This window comes from Pipra filicauda, unplaced genomic scaffold, assembly GCF_003945595.2.
Source record: "Pipra filicauda isolate LSUMZ 115617 unplaced genomic scaffold, ASM394559v2 scaffold334_size1588553_pilon, whole genome shotgun sequence".
NCBI classification, from domain to species: domain Eukaryota; kingdom Metazoa; phylum Chordata; class Aves; order Passeriformes; family Pipridae; genus Pipra; species Pipra filicauda.
In genome coordinates, this window is record NW_024104459.1 from 934671 (window position 1) to 957671 (window position 23001).

Sequence of the window (23001 nt, forward strand, 5' to 3'; positions counted from 1 at the left end):
CTGAGGGACCTGGACACTGCAGGGGCTGCTGCATGCCTTCCTTGGGTGAAAATCTAAACTAGTGAGGAATTTGCAAGGTTGGGTATCTGAATAAATATAATTGTCCTTTCTTCTTGTTTCATTTATTTGCCTCTTCATTTAGAACAGGAAAGAGATAACAAAGTGATAAGAAGCCTTATGAATTTTTTTTCAGTCTACTGTTGGTAGGAGTTTATAAATTTCACTCTGTAGCAAAATCTTGTTTTTCAATTTGCCCATGAAGACTAAAGCAAGCAAAAGCTAGACATATAGTGTTGTTAAAATACCAATCTTCATTATCAAAAGCTTGTGATTTAAAATGGTAATTAGACCTCTTTAATTGATTTCTTTGAAATAACTAATAAAAGCAATCAGCTGATTTTGTCCAGTGATAACTCAATGGAATGTAGATAGGAAATTTAATTAGCAGTGGTTTTCTTAGAAAGTAGCACTTCAAGGAGTAAAATTTTCACATTATGGAGACAAAATTCTCATTGACTTCTCACTGTTTGTACCACTTCATGATCAAACTCCACAGGATGTGTCTTTTTCTACCTACATAAAATAGACTGTTTTCCTTCCTTCCCACTTCTCAAATATGGATAGTTCCAAGTCTTTACTCATAGGTGAAACCATACTGATTTCTGGAGTATCAAATACAGATTAATATGCACTGCCTTAGACCAGATCTTTGTGCTCTAGAAGAGCTACTCTATATTGCTTTGTGAAATATATGCTTTTTTTTTTTCCCAAGAGTTTTCTAACCCTTCAACAGTTGAATTCTTGAAATAGTCCTATTCTGAATGTTCAGAAGCTGGTACAAGCCTCAAAAGGCTTTCTTTCCATCAATACTCCTAGTGACTACGTAAAAGAATAAATAAAAGCTCATTTGCCAAATTTCATGGTACCCTGGGTTGTCAAGAATTTCCTTGGATTAAACAGCAAAATTTGTTAGCTACCAAAACAAAAATGGATTTCCCACAAAGTGCATTTGCCTCATGAAATCTTGCAAATTAATTTAGATTTACAAAGGTGTAAAAAGTGATGACAGTCTGGCTCAGAGAAAGTTTCTTCATGTTTCAGAGGAAAAGTTTTAAGGATAAAAATGCTTATTTCATAGTTTATAAAGATTTGAATAATGAATTGAAAATAAATCCAAAATAAAAACACAAATTTGTAACAAAATCTCTTTGTTTTAAAGACGAGGGTGTACATTTTTTTATACAAACCTCTTCTTCTTCCCAGTCTATCAAGTCCCAGTCATAAGCAATTACGGCTCGCCTTCTTTTCCAAAACTCCAGAAAAACAGTAGCTGGAGCAAGTAGAAAAAAGATACAAAATTGGTTTTAAGTCAAGAAAATCGTAATGAGTATCACAGAACTGTTGAATGAAGCTGTTACATTATTTTAATTTCTTTGCATAAACAGGTTCCTTTGAACAGCAAATCTTGCTGATGATCAAAACTGCTTTCAAAAAGCATGGCTTTCTAAGGATTACTTTGCTTGCTTCAAGTATGATTGAGGCTTTAGAAATTTCATTTAGTGCTAAATGAGAATGTTCAATTTCTAACCAACCAAGGGAGGGCTCTCAAAAAGTAAAATTGTTCCTGTGAGTCATCACTACCAGATATAGCAGATTTCTGATGAAGCTAAAGTTTTCTTGGGGTTTTCTCTTGCAGATAAAGTAGTAACTTTCCTTCTTTGAAGACCATTTACAATATACAGAAACCAGAACCCACTGGAAGTGCATTCCAGTGCATATGCAAACCTGTAGAGTACTACTGAAGAAATGGGAACTTCTGTTTTACACCTTTCTAATCCAGACCCTTTTTTACACTACATAAGTTCGTATATGTGGTGTGGCATTAACATCTGATAATTAAACATTGTATTGTACAGCCCTTATTGATAGAGTTCAAGACAGAGTAACAGACCTGCACATGTAACAGACCTGTGGGAATATACTGGGAGTAAAACTAGAGGACTGGGAAGTTATATTGACATTCTAACAGAGGTTAGAATGGTAGGGAAATTATATGGTGAAATGCAATTGATACTTCCTGAATGAAATGTGGTCAGCATGCCCGAAACCTATTCCATGATTATTCCCTCTTCACACACAATCTACAACCTTAAGCACATGCTAAAGGGGATGGAGTAGAAGGTGCAGTGGAATGGAGACACTGTGACCAGCCTCTGGTGTAATCCTTGCAGGGAGTGGATCTCGACGGTACCTTGTAGATAAACCCCATAGCAGCTGTCAGCCAAAGGAGACAGGAGAAGATGTCTTGCTGCTGAACAAGCAACTGTGGTGGAATCACTCTCTTTGGATGAACTTGGTTCATTATAATCTAACTGTATTACTAACACACACCTCCATCCCCAAGTTACCCACCTCCAAGGTATGAGCACCCCTCATGGAGCATGTGCTCTATATTTTATTGACTATATATTTAAAAGAGAAGTGAGAGAATTTTACACCAGTAAGTAACAAACGTATGTATCACTAGAGTCACTCTAGCTCCACATAAATGTGAAGAAGTAGTATAAAAGTAAGTTAAGAATTGGGAAAAGTCATAACTTTTGGAATCAGTTGATGGTCTGAACCTGTCTTATCCCTCTATAGGCATGCCTATTGGGTAAGAACATTCTATGCTCTCTGATCATCTTGAGCTACATTTAATTGGTGATTAGAGCTTGTCTGTACATTGCTTTGAACAAGTTTTTGCAGTCAGACTCTATCACCATCAGTCTTCAAACCGTAACCTATCACAATTTTCTATTATCAGTGTGTATATTAACAAACTGTTAATGTGAGTCCTTCAAGGGTGCTAGCAGTTGCTGGCAGTGGGTAACATATTCAACCAAAAGTGTGAAGATCTGGGAGGGGGTCTCTCTTATGCTGTTGGCACGTGTCCCTGAGCAAGTTAGTCGAACCATCCTCTGATCCAGCAGACTGGTCAGTGGAGAGTCACCATAACAGGATGTTGACAGACTGACGTGCCACAAGGGTCTTGGCTTTCCTGCAGCACTGACAGACCAATCAAACACCAAGGATTTGAGGAAATGCCCCTTTTCATTTGACAACCGTGTTTCCATTTTGTGATGGAAAGAACAATTAAGGAAACAGTAATAAAATAATAGGCACATAATCTGAAGACTAATACTGAGCCTGTTTATAGTTAGAGGGGTTTTTAAATTTATTTTGCAAAAAGAATGTAGAGGCTGTCTAAAGCCAACACAAATCAGTGGACAGGCTTCCTTTCCCACTGTGAAGTTTGGCTCTTTCCTTTATTGTTCACTGAAAAGCAGCAGGCTGCTAACCACAGAGAACATAAACCTCTTTGTTCACGAGGTAGCACAGTATCAGCTGTAACAGTGTCACAATAGTCTGGCAATATGTTCCACATCCAGCCCTAAAAGCATCTCCTTAATAGTCTGTCTGCCCTACTGCAGCATATAGATAAAAACAGGACATGATACTAAACACTGGCATTAGTTTGGCAAAAGTGAACTTTTAATAAGTAAGAATTATATTTTATTGTACTAGTCAATGCAGCTAAGGTATGCTTAGAAAATGAACACTACGAGCAGATAAAGCATCAAAAGCATGTTTAGGGAGCAGATATTTGGTTTAAAGGCATTTTCCTGTGTCACGTCCTTCTTTTTCCGACAGCTGGAATTATGTTACACCAGGTCACAGATTTCACAGAATATTCTGAGTTGTAAGGGACCCACAAGGATCATCAAGTCCAACTTTTAAGTGAATGACCCATACGGAGATCAAAACCACAATCTTGGTGTTATTAGCACTAACCAACTAACCAGCTGCTTTGATTTAATCTAATAAAATTAATGAGCCTAATGTTTCTATAAATTTTTGTAATAATTGCAGTATGATTGGTTGGTGTCAGCAAAACTAGTAAGTTCTAATGAGGCTCCACTGCTGCTGAACCGCCACATGGTTCATTCCTTGATTTTTTTCTGGTAGGGTTGTTTGTCTTCTATCAGCTCATATTGAATTATTTTGTACAGGATAAACAAGTAGTCCTGCACTTTTTGGAGACCTGGGAGAAAGAAGCCTGATTACTACCACTCTGTTTTCATTCCAAAAAAATATCTGGTAGCAGTATTCCAGTGGGCGTATGAGTCCCGTGCATGAACCTCTCAGATATGCCTGTGCTGAACAATACTTCCTTTCTTCCTTGTTTTTCACACACCTGGAATGAGGAATCTATATATATCATATGTAGCATATTTAGCACCTCTCAGAGTAAGTATGTGCAGTTCCTTAAAGCTTCTTTAGAAAGCTATTTTCTAACCATTAAGTAGTAAACAGGATGATCCATACAGTGCTGTTTTAGCTTTCACTGTTACACTTTTCTGCCTCTATCCAGGTCAGTATGCAGTTTTACCTTGCTAGATAGTTTAAAATTTGCTATAAATAACCATCTTTGATTGATTCACTGTGCTACTGAGGTCTTCTAAAACTTAAGGTACTGCATTTTGAAATTTCTCTGCTTCTGTTTTGGTCAGGTAATTACTAATACCATCTAGAAATTTCAGCATTCATTTTTAACTTTAACACTCAACAGGACACAACTGTACTTATTGTTGCCCTATTTTCCAGTTGGTATGTTTAAACGAGATGCTGCGTATTATCAAAAAGTCCTGCTTGGAATTTTGAATTTCTCATTTGCCTTAGCTCCCAGATCTTTTGCTATCTTTTTCTATACAGTGCTTGTCCTACTTCAGAGCTCAACCTTGCAGCTGAGTTCTCAAATCCACTTGTACAAAGAGCTGTCTTAATATCACTTCCTCAGATGCTTCTGTAATAAGTTGTGATCTTATCTAGTAATGCAAATGGTCTCTCGCAGTAAATAGCTTTATCCTGACCTTTTCTGAGAAATCCTCTCTCTATTGTATTTCAGAACACTATTTAATATATCCATCCTGACTCCTTGAATATATTCTATATAGTAGGAGTATTGCTGAAGAACATCCTTAAATTCTATCTCCTCAGAGAGCAGATCAATGTGAACATTTTATGCTAGAGGCAAGGTTTGTAGGAAAGTAATATCTTTTATTAGACTAACTGATAAATTTAGAAAAATTGTTTTATGTTGGCATTTCTCATTGCTTGAAAAAAATGTTAAATTCTTCATGCCAGGCCTTTTTTTTGCCTCCTAACTTTGCCTTTCAGCAAGAGTTCTAAAGCTACTTCCTTTATCAAAGGAAACATGCTTCTAGCTAGACAAGAAGAAATTTCAAAAAGGATTTTTCTTGTGTCCCTTAGTCCCTCATAGATATGCAGAGACAGAGAAACTACCACCAGCCCACTTTATCTATAACAATGCATTAGAAATGACAAATTGCTGGACTTTCCTGTTGAACAGTTACAGAACTTTGCTACTGAGCTTCAGGAAACATCTTGACAGTAACATCTTTGCAATAGGTTTCCCTAGTATCTCAGTTGGAAAAGCAAAAGCTACAATTCTGTCTGGCTTTACAGAAACATGCTGGAAGTCAATTGAGTATCAAATTTACCTAGTTTTTTTAATGAGAATTAGTTTTTACTACACTTTAATTGCCAGTATTTATTTTGAATTAACATCTTCCTCTCATTTTCTGTCTTTGGTAAGAATCTAATGCAGACTGTAAAAAGAGAGTTTTTCCTAGAAATGGGACCTACCTTTTCATTGAGCCCAACATATCTCAAGGCATACATAAAGGACAAAGTATGGGTGTTTCCCCTAGTGCAGACGCACAAAATGTGCTATTGCTCCCCTCTTTTTGAAAGCTTTGAACATCTGGAAAATATCATCAAGACTAGAGATTCTCAGAAGAAAAAAGTTATTTTCCATCTTCTGAGATGATGACGCCTCAGTGAGCATCAATGATAATCTGTACAGCAATAAAGAATAAAATAAAAAAAAGTTTTAGTCTTTATAGGGACTTATTTTTTCCCATAAACCACAGAGATTTACAGCTTCAATCTGATTGCAAGTGTATTTCCTTTCAACAGAAGTTTCAATACAGAAAAGCTTATACAAACTACCACTGAATTCCTTAAGTGTACTGAAGGGAGACTACCTTTTGTCCTTTGCTACATCAGTTTAAAATGAATGTTGTCTTAAGTCATAGGGCTTTCAGGTATACTTTAGTAAGTATCATATTTTTTTCTGTTGCATCAATTACTTTTACTTCTCATATAGAACTTTGCTTACATGGGCAGAAATCAAATAAGTGAGGTGATGGGTCAATATATATTTTGAAGAAAAGTGTGTTTCTATTCCAGTATCTCCTGGTGCACTTGACAATTCCAGCCTTTGATGGCACTCACTCATCTCACGATGAAGCATTATAAAAGATGAGTCCCCTGTGCTTCAGAGACCTACAGTCAGGTTCATTGCTGGTCCACAAATCAAGCAGTCCCTGCTGGTATTTGCCATGGTAATTCCTCTCCCTATCCTGGCCACAGCAGTTTGCTTGTCATTTGGAGAAGAATTTTATTTATATTTAAAATGTCAGCAAATCACTTTGTCCATCAATTAAAGATGTCTTCAGAGTAAAAGGAGGAAAGCTCTATACAGATCATCTCTTCATGGAAAGACCAATCTGACCACATCTGGTTTTGAAAAACCCAAGCGAATGCCTGAGGCTTCTCCCCCAACATGGGAACTCACTAGTGGATATAAAGACAGAGAAGAACGTACTTTACATAATAATAAGTGTCTAAAGTCCAGCTAAAGAGATAACATAGTTCTAGCTGCCTCTTTTTGCTTTCATTCTCTTTTTATAAAAGCACTGCCATCATTATTTTGTATGTTAGTGCCTACCAAATTGGATCATCTGTAAGGCTGAACTTTTCACAGTCAATATTTCATGCACTTGCCAGTTGTTTCATGCTGACAGAAAAAACATTTCCACAATCAAACCTGTATCATTGTTTCTTCTCTCCCTCCATGATTTACTGCAATGATGGCAATTCCTGCATATGCCAACAGGCCTACTGCAGACTGAAAACCCATTTAACATAGGCAGTAAGCCAACTCCTAAATACAGCACCAGAAAATCCCTGGAAAGAGTGACTTTCTTTATTCTAAGGCTGCTTTAGCCCTATCTGCACAGAAAATATCTCCACAATCTCACTGTTGTCTCTGCAAGGTCTTCTTTAAGAAACTACAATTTGGGTGAAGCCATAGAATTGCTCTGTTCCCCAAACCATACCCCACACTCACATCTCCTTCCTGTTGCTGTCTGTACCTCCCTCTTGGTGGCAAGCTCACAAGCACAGTGTAAGCCAACAAAAGTGGTGGGAAAAGCTCTCTCCCTCAGCTGCTCTCCTATAGTTTCTTCTCCAGTAGCCAAATCATCCAGAGGGCAGCTTTTATTGTATTTTTTTCTTATCTCATTGTGGACTTAGGTGCTGTAAATGCATGGATGGGCAGTGCATTTCCCAGTGCTGGCAGGTTGGTGTGGAGATATTCCCAGAGGGAATTTGGGTCTGGGAGTCTGACAGTGATGCTGAAGGAGGGGGATGAAGGAGAAGCTAACCAGAATCAGATGCAGCTTCAGTCAACTAGGACAGGAAAGAGAGAGGACCTACAATATTTTGTAGGCAGGCATGTTCAGCCTCCCCAGTCTTCTCCAAAGCAGTGACCACAATGCAGAGCTGGGCATGGTTACCTGAGTGAGGGACTCCCCTTACCTAGAGGTACTTTTCCTACAGCCCTGGATCTGGGCAGTGCTAAGATACAGATGCCATGCTGTAAGCACAGCTGTTTTTTGAAATCAGTGTTATTGTTAAGGAGGAAGAAAAGCATTAGTGCAAAAAGCTGCAATCCAAAGACATGCTCATCAGCAGCTAGAAACTGTGATGTCAATGTTCAACAATGTTAAACCATCAATTTCCCTAGCTGAGATTGAAGTCCATGTCTCTACGCTGAATTGGAAATTCTCAACTTTAGTGAACACACAGAGAAAGAGTTTGGAAAAGCTGAGTAAACATCAATAAAAACTTTTAAGTCTTAGAAATTTTTAGTAGTTCTCAGCTCTGGTGTAGTTTAAAACAAAGCTGAAATATCAAGCAGAAACATAAAATCTGTATGATCTGTGGATTTTATTATAAATGTAATTTGTGATACTTTAATACTGTCAATACTACATGAAATGACATGAACAGGCTTGATTGGTTTATGACCTAATTTAACTGGTTAACTAAGACAAAATGGGATTTTTGGAGGAAGGAACTGAGACAGACATGTTGGTTAATCTGTGTTGTCCTGGTGGCTGCCATGTTGCCTCTTACATATTTCTTGTAGTTCAGTAAAGAGATTTGTAGTTTAAAATGGAGATTATAAGAATTACTTGGACACCTTTCCAAAGCAGTTGGAGATGTGTGAGTAAGAACAGGAGAACAATGACAAATCAGGATAGCTCAAGTACCTGGAGCTGTGAGATGGATGCTATATTTGAGTTACCTCACTGAGCCATTTTTTAAAGTCCTTAACCTTCTCTCAGAATGGCATGGCAGTACCTAAGAGCCTAGGCATTCTTAGGCAGCTTGTGCTGCCAGAAATTACTGTTTCCTCTTTCCTTCAATTCTGCCTACATGATCATGGTAGGAAAAATAGTTGAGTCAGAAATAGAACTGTTCTATGGGCAAAATTCAGCCTCCATGGCAACAGTTAGACCACTCTCGGATCAATTTGCCATTCAATGAAATCTTCCATTTATTTCATCTGAGTTTTGATTTAACTGCAACCAGCTTACCTTTATTTATTTAGGCTTTACTGCCTTTCTGCAGGATGGGGAAACAATACATTACTTCATTTTAATACTGACACTAAACTCAATTACCCTAAGCTAAGAAAAGTCCTTAACAGTAACAGAGAAAAGGCTTCAGTATCAATGGATTTAAAAAAAGTTAGAAATCCCCACGGAATGTTATGTATATATATATATATATATATATACACATATGTAAAATCTACATAGACACTACATACTGAATTCATGTTTTTATTTTAATTAAAATTACTATCACATAAAAACCTGATTCTACAAATTCCATCTTTTTTTTGCAGAAACAGAAAAGACTCAAACCTATATTGTTTTTCTCAGTGTCTGAAAAAGGCACGCCTGAAAATAAAAAGGTGTGGGTTGCATCACAATCTTTAAGAAACAGATGGTTCAATTACTTAATATCAAAACAAAAACTTACCCCACACAGCCATGAAAACAGCAAAAAAGACAGTAGCTCCATTGTCAAAAAGGTGGGTAACCTGAGGGATATGTTAATAGTGTGGTCAATTTATGATAATAAGACTTTATTTTCTATTTTCACCTAATAACATTAATGTGATCACGAGTGTAGCTGACCTGACACTGAGGATCCTTCCCTTGATATGTGAAATGCACCTGTCAATTGACAGGACTATTTGCCAGCCTGGCCTGGGACTGACCCCTGCCAACACCAGATGTGAGCATCATTTCAGACCCAAAGCATTCATCCAACAGAGGATGGATCAGGAGATAAAGGCTAATGTCAATGACACCATATACGTGCATCTAGGACACGACCTCTGAGACTGCTGAATCTCTAAGTGCAAATTACATTCAAGTGTTTTACAACCCAAGTATTGGTGAAAGGCAATGTTAATGTTGGCTGAACTTGATCTGTCCTTCAAGATTTTAGCTACTCAAGCTCAATAAAGACAAATGCAAAAGGTAAAATTAATGCTTTTACCAGGACAGCATTTCTATTTGCACAGCCTAAAACATACCTTGGCATAAATGCAGCTGTCTGACAACCTCATGAAGGGGCAGTATTTATCACATATAGGACACATTATGATATCTGTAGCTTGACAAACTTCTTTACTGGAAAAACAGAAAAGACAAAAATTAATAGCTTGATTACTACAACAACCTGCACAATGATTTGTCTTAAAATGGATTGATAGGTTTCACAAATATTCAGTTATTTGTTGAACAAAACTGCTCTGTAACTGAAGCCAAGATGTTTATAACTGCATGTATACAGTTAATATTTGTTGACTGTCTAAAACTGCAGAGTTTACAGTCATAATTGCAGACTACAGTTCTTCAGGGACAACCTAGCACCGTGTCTGTACCATCTCCAGCTTCTCCTTGAGTTAGAGTGAAGGATGAAGAGGGTGAGGATAATTGCAGACAAAGTTCAGTTTGACTTATTCTTGTGACTTGTCTTAAATGTGCAAGAATTTAGAGATGAAGCACTTAGCAGAAAGTGCAGGGGTTTCTTCATTGGGAAAGGCCTTAAAGAGAGTGAAAATTCCCCACTCTTCTGCTGGCCTGTTTCAAAAGCAATAAATGGCCCAGCTTTTTCCCTACTTCATGCTGAGCTGTCAAGACCATCAGCAACTGGAACTGGGCAAGCATTTCCTCTCATCCCAATTCAGGAGCAAAAAACATAGGAAGTTTGACACTGGGTGCCTTGTGAGAACCAAGCAGTCTTTTCTGATAGTTCATTCAACAGTTCAAAACGAAATAATTAACAACTTATGGGAAGTTCTGTTAAATTATTCATAAAAACCCACAGCTGTAATTTCCTTATAAAAGTTCCCCTGTTACCTGACTTGGCAGTGGTTCAAAGTGGTGACTCCATACAGAAAGACAAACAATCCAATGAAGGCAGCTGGGAAGAGCATCCCCGTGTACCAGCCTAACCAGGCAAAGTACAGTCCAATTTTCTCACCAAAGTACCGCCTGTTTTAAAACACAACACAGCAAATTTACCTGCTAATTAGAATAAATCTGCTTAATCTCATTCATTTGTAGAAAACAAACATTTCTATCATATCTGAAGAGTAGATTAGAAAACAGTCAGAATTTTCTGAAGAAAAACCCTTCAACTAGGCTTCTAAATCCACAGTGAGGGACCTGACTCATGAATGAACTTAAAATATGAACTTAAAAGTTCACTGACCACAGTTTACAGTTAGATGAGTGGAGACCTCATAAAGGAAACACTGAGTTACTTTTAAAAAGCTAGTTCTTTGTATGTGGGAAATTGATGTTTTGCTTTGCCTTTTGGTCATGTAACTGTACTGTCTAAATAATTGCATTGAAATAAGTTTTGTCCCTAAAACTGGTACAACAGCAAAAATTATTTGAGCCCAGATTATTTCTAAGAAATTAATTAACCAGAATTTATTCTCCAATAAAATTTATTTTCATTTGATTATTTCTTTTCTTAGCTCAGTTCCTGGAAAACTAATTTCATGATTCTACCACAGGTGGAAAACGAAGTGCAAATAAGGTTCATCATCTTGCATTGATTTGAGGAAAGTAGTCTGAATTAATCCTAATTTGTTAGATACCTTGCTGAAAAACTAGCAGCAAAGTGGCCAGAAAGCTCCTTTTTGCTACACATTCTTTAGCACTTTTCCTTCCCCTACACACAACCAAACTTTTGTTTATGTGTTAATCAGTACATCAAGCACACAAAAAACCTGCTGAACTCATCGGCATAGGGGCAGGTTCATGTATTGCCCTGCGTCTGATGTCTTGTCCACAGTAGGCTGAGATTTTAGGGGATTATTTGCAAGATTAGTTTTAAGGAATGGAGGCAAGATAATATGGTTGTGTTTCAGAGACTTTGCAAATAACCTAAACTTACATATCCACTGAATTGGAAAATACCTGCTGCTGAAAACACACTTTCTCACTAATGATAAAACTTCTGATCTACCCAGAGACAAATGAAGAGAGTCAGCACTGCTGGCTCCTCTGTGCTACCAGAAAACATCTTTGGCCAAACTTTCACAATGAGAGTGGAAAGACCTATGACGGTTCTAGGGCTGGATGCATTGTAGAAGAGGGCACTTGGTCTGGACTGCACAAAAATAGCAGCTTTCAAATGGTTATTAAAAATTTCCAGTGTGAGAAATGTCTAGAAATATACAGGTTTGGGCTCAAGCCAAGAACCTATCTATTTTCATTAACCCTTTTGCAGGTCAGAATGAAATCCTGTACAGAATTTTCTACATCACAGAAACTAGAGCTTTCCAGCAAGTGTTTTGGACATGTGAAGCTCCCATGTCAGAAGCAATGGGGTGTAGAAAAAGGCTTGACAGGAAATTGAAAGGGTGTGGTCAGCTTGAGATCAAGACATTTAATGTCTTGAGCAAAATTCAAGTTACTGAGGCATTAGTTTTGTTTTCAGATTCATTTTAGTAGCTTTACAATCACTTTAAAAATATAGTTTTCTCCCTCCCTTTTTGTCCTGTGAATAACATGCACAAGCAGCAGCAGGAGCAATTTGTGCACAATCTAGAGGGAAGCAGCTATGTGTAGAAGTGTGAAGGAGGTGATCCAAAGCCCCCAGGAATCACTTCAACTGTTTCCATTGATTTACATGCTCCCAGAGCATATAAATATAATAGATTTTGTTTCCTTCTAATTATTATCAGTTCTAAGAATCTTAAATTATTCTTGTAAAGCAACTATGGATATTAAATTCCAAGAGAAGTATAATTAAAATCATTGTGCTACTTCTGTTGATTAATGAGAGTGGCTTTGCAAATTATGCCAAGTCTGTTTCTTCATACTGCCGCATGCTTCAAAGCAGAGTGAAAGCAGGATCATGCAATTCCCCTCAAATGTCTTTTTCGCATTTATTTCCAGTGACTATTATCTCCATATCAGCCAGCTGATGAGATTAAATGTAATCTGAGATTCACCAAATTGACAGCGCAGCAGATGGAAACCTCATTTTAACATCTTAGGAAAATAAAATAGCACAAAAGTATGAAAAATTTCACTTAGCATTGTGGCAACTTGACTTTGAGGTAGAAATATCATATCTAGTAATGTGATAATTATACTGTCTGCATCTAATTTACTTCTTAGTCTTTCTAAAACATAATGTCAACTAGAGCCATAAGTTCTGGCCAAATGTCTGTGAAAGAATCAAAATCCATCCACTCCTTTTGTACAGATGACAACACTATACCATTCAAGCACAACACCACACCATTCAAGCACGACACCACATAGCTGTTGTTATGGGCAAAAAAAAAAGTTACTCCTGCTGTAGAACTGGTGCTAAAGAAAAGCTTCTGTTTAAAGTATGCCTGCTGAGATGCTGCCAAGTGAAATGAACAACTTGCTGGTCTTGCTGGTGTTGTCAGTTCTTCAAGAAAAAAATCTCCAGCTCAATAGACATGTGAACTGCTGGGAGTGGCAGTAGACATGAAAGATTCATTCATAGATGCTGGATTACTCGCATTTGCTTAGCTCCTGCTGAATTTTCAGAGAATTCGAAGTCTTGGCAGGAGCTAAGGAAATACAAGTAATCCAGCATCTGTGAAGTGAGAAGAAAAAGGAATTCCCTTCCCTTTCTTGTCACCCCTCCTTCAGTGAATTCATTAAAGCAGAGGATGTGTTCCAGCAGCAAATGGAACAGGCCCCCCCCCCCCATGCTGGGGCTGCAGCCTTGAACCCTTCTGAGTTTGATGGCTTCCAAGACTCAGCCTGCTGTCAGTGCTCAGGGAATCTCACAACTCCCCCTGCCCCTCTTCTCTTTGGCTAAACACGTACTCTGAACAATGACAGTACACTCATGACCTCAGCTAGTGGGTCTGCTCTTTCAGTAGCCTTCTTTTTTTTTTTTTTTTTTTTTTTTTTGTAAAATAGATTTGGAAAACACTGCTAGATGAAAATCTAAAGCTTCTTAAAAAATGTTAAACTTTAAACCCAGGCTATTCAAGAAGGCTGCTACCAAGGTCCAGAACTTAGAATGTTTCTAACTTTGCTCGTTCTGTTACTATTTATTGCCATACTTAAAAGCCCCTTTCAGATACTAGATGAGCAAATTAATCCAAACACCAGATATTGCCTCAACAGCACTTTCACAGACAAGAAATGTTGATGAAGAACAGTAGCCTTGACCACCATGGACAAATGATTAAAAAACACTACAGAGATAAGTTGTTTATATGGTGATATTAATATCTTATTGTATACCAGGAAATTAGAAGTTAAAAAACCGCTTCAGTATAACTGTTGACTCCTCCATAAATCAGCAATTTCCATCATGTAATTTGACAGAAATTCCATATTTCTAGTTATGAGTCCAATGTATTAAAAAAGAAATAAGAAGCTTTTGGGACTAAATTATGAGGACTAATACATTATTTTGTAAAGCATTAAAAAAATTACATGGCTCAGTAAAACTTTTTTTTGTATTTCTCTGTGAACTTTTTATGCATGGAAATTGAGCACCTTCTGTTTCATGAAATGGATAAGTTTTATATAGCCTTAATCGGTAACACTGTCTATCTTGAGGGCCACCCTCTACAAATCTTTCATCTGGACACAATTTTGAGAATAAGTAAAAGCAAAGATTTCTATCAGTTACAGGACTTATAAAAGGGGAAATTAATATGCTGGACTGACTGCATGCTCTGGATAACCCTTCCTGATAGCCAATGTATCAATGTCTTTAGTAGTCCCGGTACATCTGAACACTTTATTAACAGGCTGTTGTAGCTCAATATTTCTCTCTTCAAGTAGAAAAAGTCCATTAATGCCCAATAATACTTCTGTCAATATGATCAGTAAAGGCTTTGGCTCTCTATATATGCGTAAAAAACATGTAATCCTCTATTAGTACATTAAAGCCTATTTGAAAACATTATTTAAAAGGGCTGTAAGAATTGGAATCACATCTCAGCTTTCTCAGAGTTTTTTCCTTGCAGGCTACTTCCAAACTGAATACAAATCTGGACAGTGATGACATAACTGATCTGAGCTGAAGGGCGGTGGCACAGAGAAGACTTCAACCACTAGCATTGCTGAACACATAGCACACTCCATGACTGTAAGCTCTGCTCTGTGCCATTTGTAAGCATGGAGAAACTTCATCCAGGGCCTGTTCTGTGGTTGCACTTTTGCAAAAAGAAGTTTTAGTCAATGAGAGCCTGTTTTTCGCCAAAGCCATGCTCTGAAGAGGAAGAACTCCTCTAGTAGACAGATATGTAACCAAGTATATCCAGCCTCCACAGATTTCTCTCTTCATTTTTTTCTCAAATATTTTGTAATCTGTTCATTAGAAGTTATGGTATCAGGAAACTTTAGAAGGAAACTCCCTTCATTCTTGGACCCTCCTACAAACTCCTCTATAGATATTTCTTTGGATGTAGTGGCACCATGAACTAAATGGAGTCCCATGACCTCAGGATCAGATTTTAAAAATGACATGAATTAATTGAGCTCGTCATGGTTTTGTCAGATGTGAAATAACCTATTCTCAAAGCACCTACAATGTGACAAAGTAAAAGCAGGTAAGTCCTACCTTACAAGATCCAGAGGTTGGTATTTATACCACACTCCCCAGGAAGCCCAGCACTCATAGAGCAAGTGTCTGTGGTTTTCTGCCCCATGGGTTTTTATCGAATTCTTACTTCTGTAACTTCCCTAAAATACAAATCTGGACATTAATGAACAACACCAGCAAAAAAAGAATATTTAAGAAATCTCTCTCACTATCAGTATGGATAACACAATTTATGTAAACTCCGTATTTGTACTCTGAAAGCTAAACATGACATTAAAAAAAATATCATCTGATTTCACTAAGATTTGAGATTATTCTTCCTAAGAAATTTACAGTAAATGATATTCAAGTCAATGGCTATAAATTGCAGAATCTCAAAAAAAACCCCCCAAAACAGAACATGATATTTTTTCCCCTCTGAAAATATACTGAATTATCAATGCAAATACTTTTTACAGAATAGATCCAGAACAACTCTCCTTACTCATCTCTTTTTACAAGAAAAACTCCCCATTTTTTTCTCAAGGAAAAAGTATTGCTAAATGGGAGGTATGTCAGAGGCAGACACAGAATGTAAGAGAGTAATAATATTAATAAGATTGAGAATAAATGGTTATACAGTTAATGATTAAATTTGTGGAAAATGTCTGTTCAAAAAGAAAAAAAAACTGAGAAAAATACCTCATGAAGAGGAAATGCAGCTTCATAGGAGCCATTACTGAGCAATCGATTCAGACCTAAGAATCAAAAGTATTCAATTATTTACCAGTAGGAGTAGAAAAACTGCTAGGTAAAAAACAAAACACATTTTCATAATAACTGGCTAATGAAGATTGAAGTCCATTGACAGTACAAGATACATGTAGAAAAATTATTCTTTTATAGATTTTGATAACTACGATATAATACAAACAAAGACTTGTTCAAATATTAATCAGAATCTACAATTTATTATGCTAGAGGTTTAAAGATTAATTTTCTATATCCACCTTTAGTGTAACTTCACTGAAATTGGAAACCTCACAGCTGGATTGAAGTTTGACCTCATAACATATGGTCTAAGAAAGCTATTTAGATGAAAGGCTGCATATCTTGGGAGCTGAAAACTTCAGGGGAGCTCTTTATGTTTTTAAACTGCAGGCCACTAAAGCAACTGAAATTCTGAATTTCCATATGATAACAACTTTCTAAAATATGTTCAATTTATGTCTTATGAAAGCTGCTGAACAAACAGAACAGGAAGAAGACAGGCTGCAGCAGTACAAGATCAGAAAACAAACGAGATGTACACCCCACTCACTCAGGCCTTTTCCCTCTTTAATGAGAGCCTTAAGATAAATAATAATGCTTGCTGAGATATGGGTGTTTTTCACTTGGAAACTCACCAAAATAGGATTGAAGAGTTACTAGCAAATGCAAAACAAAATACTGAGACTAATAGCCTGATGGCATTTGAACCCTATTGACCAAGAGGCATAGAGTCTTGATTCCTTTCCTAATTCACAAGGGACTGATAGCAGAAAGAACACAGCAATGAGACGTACTGATTCAATGTGAATACCACTTTCAATCTGTCTGCCTGGCAGAATATGCTTTCTCCCAGTGTCTCTAGCAGAAAAGCAAAATCTGTACAGCCAAGCTGCCCTTTGCTCTACCCAGTGATCACTGCAAGGTTGTATTCATTGTACATACAACACAAGTTGATATGTGAGGGAGACTGGGATTTTGAGGTAGGCAGGGACTGCAAGTGTGTGTACTAGATGCAAGGGCTGCTCTGCTTAAGCTATTGCTGCCCTCATACCTGGGGCTGAGAAAGAAAGAAAAAAGTGACATTCTGGGATATTTCTCGTCCTCTTTGGGAAAGGTGGGGTTTAAACAGCAGGGAAATTAAATAGTCTGCAGATTTTTACGGGGCTTGCCTCTAAATTTGTGATGCCACATTCTCTATGTGGTACTCAAGTAGCATGTGCTCTGTATCACAGAAGGCAGCCACTGTTTTGTATTCTATCCCTCTTCTGTCACTGCCTGCTCTCCTGGACCTGCATATGTGCTGCTACAAATGCCCACTCCACTCACTATTTGAAAGTGAAGCCACAGTTATGTACAGCATTTTTTTGCACTGAGGACATCAGCGGTAAATTCCCTTTTGAACTACAGCAACTACAGTACTTTTCATCTCTCTTAGGGAAGGACAGGTATCCATGGAAAAGCCCTATAGGTTGAGACGTACAGCAGCACAAATCTTGCCATCCTTCCAAATACATGTTTATGGAGGAGTAAAAGTTTTCCCGCATGAGTCTATCTGCTTCTCCACTGCTTGTAATATGTTCGTATTTCCAGTTTAAATCAGCCTCTTCCCTTGCAGAGGTGATAAATCCCATGTCACGACACGTGCCTGTGAAAGCCGCCTGAAATTACAGGGAAATGATCACATCTTCCAGGCAAAACTGCTACAACAGCAGTAGGTGAGATGTAAACAGTTCAGAACTGGGGTGATTAAAAAGGAAGAAAAGTAGTCTGTTCTTAGCCCAGGCAGACTTCTCCTCTCTTTTTTTAAACCCATGTTTAAAAGCACATTGCTCAGTACCTACCAATTTTGTTTTTCCCTTCTTCATATTTCACTCTTTGTAAGATATGGTGTACAATTCTACTTCTTGTAGCATTATTGAAGAAAGTATCTTTGTTGTGTATTATGAAGCTGCATGAAAATAAAAAAAAAAAGGTATCTCAGAAATATATAGTAGCACATTTAAGGCAAATATTTAGTTCCGTTACTTTTTATAGCACACTAAAAATCTACAGTATGTGAAGAAGTGCAAGGAGAGTTAAAGATACTAGATTGAGATACTTCACCAGATGAGGTAATGTCAGTAACAGTATTCATTCTCTAACAAAGAGAATGAATTATATAGAGAAGTCTGGAGAAAGTATTCATCATGATAAGCATCACTTTTAGATAATTCATTGAAAACTACACAATACTTGCACAAAATTTACAAAAACATAACATTTGTAAGTTCAGCACCGAAAGGCTGAGAATATCTCAAGTAGTTGTAGCTATGTGTCCAACATCCCAGTTAGAGGCTCACATAAATTAGGGCAATGCCAGAGAAGTTTCAATTTATCTCAAAAATCAGAGGAATTGTTCTTGTCAGGTGAGAATCAGGCAGCTCAGTGTAGGACCCCCTTTCAACCACTACCCTTTCCTTCCATGGACATTTCTTTCTCTGAAATTTTTGTGCTCTAGGTTGTCTTATTTCTGAATGTGACTGGTAAATCCATATTCACAGAATAACCATCAAGGCTATTTCATGGTCTGCAGCATCCAATAAAGAATTCAGAGAAAGATTTTCTCAGTCTATGAAGAATCTCACACTTCAAATTTCAGTTCACAGAGGCCAGAGCTGAAGACATTTTCAAACTAGGTGCACGTAAACATTTATCAGACATTACCGAGCTATAAACTGTATAAGACAGAGGCTTCTAGTGAGTTTTTTAACCTTTGTTGCTATAAGATGGAACATTTTACTCAGCCATTCTGTTTCTGCTGCCCTTGTTAGATTTTCAATATGCTCAAGGATTTGAATATTCATAAGAGCAATACAGCTTGTCTTCAGGCTCAGTAAGGGCTTAGGCTTTATTTATGAGACAGGTTTTTATTGCTTTGTTGCCTCATTTGTAAGATAAAAAATAAATAAGGATTAATAGACTATAATTTTTATTAGTCATGAAGTTAACATATATGTAGATAAAGCCAGTGATTTGTCTCACAACAGCTATAGCCATTAGCCTGGTCCTGTAAGTCTTATCTGTGTGAGGTGTCCTTACTCAAAAGGAAAATCCCAATGAAGATAGAGTACTTCTGTGAGGAAAGGTGCCACAGTTGATTTTTAATTAAACTCCCTTTAAAAATGTCAATGTGGAAAAATTGCTCTTACATTCACACTGTAAGAGGCATGAAGAGTCAGTGAAGGTTAATTGCTTTGAAATTCTATTTGTAGCCTTCTTAATTAGACTCTGAACTGGAAACTTCAAACTATCTTTCCATGGATAACAAACCACAGCAAACTGTTGACTAAAGAAAGGCCTCAAATTAATGTAAATTCAATCAAGAACAAATCACAGGTGAATTCCTGTTCATACATTCTCTTTGGTAATTTTGCAGGTTGTACAAACTCCTTAATGGTAAATTTAGCTCTTGAATATTTGAAAACCCATTTGAAAAAAAATGGGTTTACTTTTCAAACTATTTTGGGGAAGCAGAAGGCAGGAAAAGGCTACTTTCTGCTGTACTGGTAAGATACACAAGCCGAAAACTGACCAGTTGTGGTCTGTTTACAAAGCTACAAAGTGAGGATGTATGCATGGACTTGCCAATGTGCATCTTTGCTCTATGGGATCCACAGCCACTGAAACATTTGATGTCAGACACTCACTGTACCTAAGAGGGTGTTCCAAGAAAATGCCTACTGCTGGAGGAAGTACAAACTAAGAGCACAAATGTTGTCCAAAGTAGTAATCATTATATGAGTGGTGTATTCTTTAGCATAGGAAAAATGCCCAACTCTGTGTACTCCCAGGTAAATAACTGAAGCCAGCTACCTGTTGTTGGCTGAGGCAGGAGCAGGTTTTTAGCTCATTTAACATCAGAGAAAGTAAATCATCAACTGTAGTAGCAGCAACAAGATAAGCCTGTAGTATTCCAGTGAGAATATTACCACACATTTCTATAATTTATGTGTATGAAAGTGGGTATATTACGAGCACTTGCTCTTTATTTTCATTTTGCTTGACTTTTAACTTAAACTTTTAACTTAAACTTTTTTTGTTTATCTAAAAGGAAATGTTTATTAATGGTTATCGGGGATTTTTCATATCATATGCCTAAAACAGGATCACTTTAGGATGAAGAATGTCTTCAGATAGAGTGGCTCTCTCTGTTTCCAATTTGGCACATCACAGCTTCAAAGGTGTCAAAGTAAAATAGAGAGTCATGAAAGTGCTGAATCTCTCCTCCATCTTCCTCTGCCCATTCCCCCAGACCAGTCTTCCCCAGATGACTTCTTAATTTAAATTGGTTCATTCAGAAATATTCACCTGAGAGAGAATGAATTTAATGTATTTTTCAGGGATACCCTGTTTCATTTCATTTGTCAGGCAATTAAAACTTCCAGAATCAGAGAGAATTTAAAAAACCCATTGCAGGGCAATGCTTGGTAGCACAAAGATTTGTTTAAGAGCAGGATTTACAGAACTGTGATTCCCCATGTATAAAAAGCCATTTATCAACATATAGTTTTTAAACTGTAGATGTATTTAAAAACAAGAATGACCACCTTGGTTCAAAATAAGTAAGTGTTCATGCAGTCCTGTGCCTTGTCTCTAATTGCAGCAGCCCCCTGATCCATCCATGATTTTGGGGTGAGGTAGCTCAGGGGAATATGGGCATAGATCATCTTGGTAGAGATGGGATTTTTTAAGATCAGTTTGAAAATCAGAGAAAGCTTAAAAAGTAACTCCACCCTGAGAGACACATATCTTGGAAATGTGAAAAAGATACAGAACGAGGCCCTCATGTACCACAAGAGGACATAGTACAAATGAGAATCACTCCATTAACCTCTGGTAAACAGGGTCATTTTTGTTTAATTAATCCAGGTACTACATTAGTCCTCCTAATTGTGTAAATTTTTAATCTGATTTTCATTAAGTAATAAATATTTATTTTAAGTGGTTTATTGAATTATATATTAAACTAATACTTAACCAGAGAGTTTATTGCCTTTAAAAGAAATCTCTAAACAGCAATTAAAAGTATTTTCCTAGCTAACATACAGCTACCTAAGAATTTGCAGCTAATTGCTACCGTTACTATTCCCAACTGGCTAGCAGCTCATTACATAAAATAACTAAGATGTAGTAGAAAAACATCTAATCATGTCTGAGGGAAAACATTTTTCAAATATTGTGCATTCTTGTAACCGATAATTTTTGGAATAAATGCTTTGATATAAATAAAATCTTTTCCAATTTGTGGTTGCAGAAAAGAGACACTACTTAGAAGTCTACCCCAAAAATTATCATTTTGTATTCCACACAATTAAAAAAAAAAAAAAAAGCAAAGTCGTGTAGAACTTCCTTCCTCCAAAAAGAGATTTCCTATTACTTAAGAAACAAGATGAATTTTGGTCTTCTATTGTACTGACAGTTTTGGGATATACCCTCTAAGTCATGCCATAATCGCTGTGAAAGAAAACCTGAAGCCATGCTGCAAAACATTTAGGCACATCTCACAAATGTCATTCTTTTATTTTCTTCTATGTCTGTTTTGGAGGAAGGACAGACAGCTAGCTCTTAAAACAAACAATTTTTTTCAGACAACCAGCCTTTCTCCACATTGGGCCTTTTTCCATCTGAATGAGAAAGAAAAATGCAAGAAAAAAAAAGACCTACTAAAATTGCCCGTGCTCCTTACACATCAGTACTTAAAAAATAGTAGTAGTTCCTATTGAAAAAAGGACTGATCAACCATTGCTGGGTTTACTCTTAACTATTTTCCTCCCTAGACACTGAATTGTAAGTATTGTCAGTCATCTGTCTTTCCATGCTTTTAAAAGCAGCTATCACAAATGAAGACTGTACTCAGACCACGTAATAAACATCATCTGTATCAGACTGGAGACCTACATGCAAAAGCTGCGGCTACATCACAAAAGATAAACTGCCTGTTCTTTGATGATGTGAAAAACATGTGAAGCTATGAAGAATGGAAGAAATAAGGAATTCTTGACCCAACTCCATAAGTAACTGCCTGTGACAATTATGTAGCCTCCATTATAACTGCATTGTAATGGCAATATGATACGGCAAGAACACTGCAACAAAGCCTTAACTACCCCAAATATGAAAATGTGTGAACTTTTCTTACCACTGACAAAATGCAAGCTAAATTATCATAACATTACTGTAGATGGCAATTCTTAATTTCAACATCTCAAGAATTTCAGTAATTATTTATCTTCACATTCCTAAAACATTATTGTGGTTCTCTGGATTGAAAATTAAAACATCTGCATGCAGCTCACTAGCCAAATATTGAACAAGTCACTGTATTTCAAAATTCTAGTAAAGCAAAACAAGACAGACGCAGCCAACAGGCTGGAGCATGATAGGAACACAATTGCTGTCAGAGCAGGAATCTTTTGGGAGAAGGAGGATAGCTCAGCCAATATTTTATCAGTCCCCACAAAAAAGGAAAGGAAGACTACACACAGAAAGTAAAACAGAAAATGTTGGGCCTGCTGGGGAGCAAAGCTTCCAAGTCTGCAATTATGTAAAAGAAGTGCCAAGCAACAGCAGGAGTGTTAATGAAACTAACACAGTACTTAATAAATCCCTCATGCCAGTTTACGAACACAAACATGAGCCAGGCAGAAGAATGAAAAAAATATTCTGGTTCATGTATGTCAATTTTCCTTTCAGCCATGAAAAAATACCCAACCCCTTTCTTATGTGCAGTAATTTTACAGAAAGTTAGCAGTTAATATTACTGTTAATAAAAATATTAATAATGCCTCAATTTATTAATTTTTTATTATCACTGGTCTACTCTCAAACTAACTTGCACCTACTCTTCATCTTGCAGGGCACAACAACTGA

The 23001-nt window shown here is 37.0% G+C and overlaps 1 protein-coding gene across 4 annotated transcripts in view; it reads right to left on the reverse strand.

Annotated features, from left to right (window-relative positions):
• ANO4 (anoctamin 4) overlaps window positions 1-23001 on the reverse strand; it is a 166633-nt gene that overhangs the window by 32585 nt on the left and 111047 nt on the right. For all 4 annotated transcript variants that reach the window (XM_027739171.2, XM_027739170.2, XM_027739169.2 and 1 more), the window contains 7 exons: window positions 17934-18040; window positions 16024-16079; window positions 15361-15482; window positions 10635-10769; window positions 9806-9902; window positions 9244-9304; window positions 1248-1330 (listed from right to left, as the gene is read on the reverse strand). In XM_027739171.2, the coding sequence (XP_027594972.1) occupies window positions 1248-1330; window positions 9244-9304; window positions 9806-9902; window positions 10635-10769; window positions 15361-15482; window positions 16024-16079; window positions 17934-18040 (661 nt within the window). The remainder of the gene's footprint in view (window positions 1-1247; window positions 1331-9243; window positions 9305-9805; window positions 9903-10634; window positions 10770-15360; window positions 15483-16023; window positions 16080-17933; window positions 18041-23001) is intronic.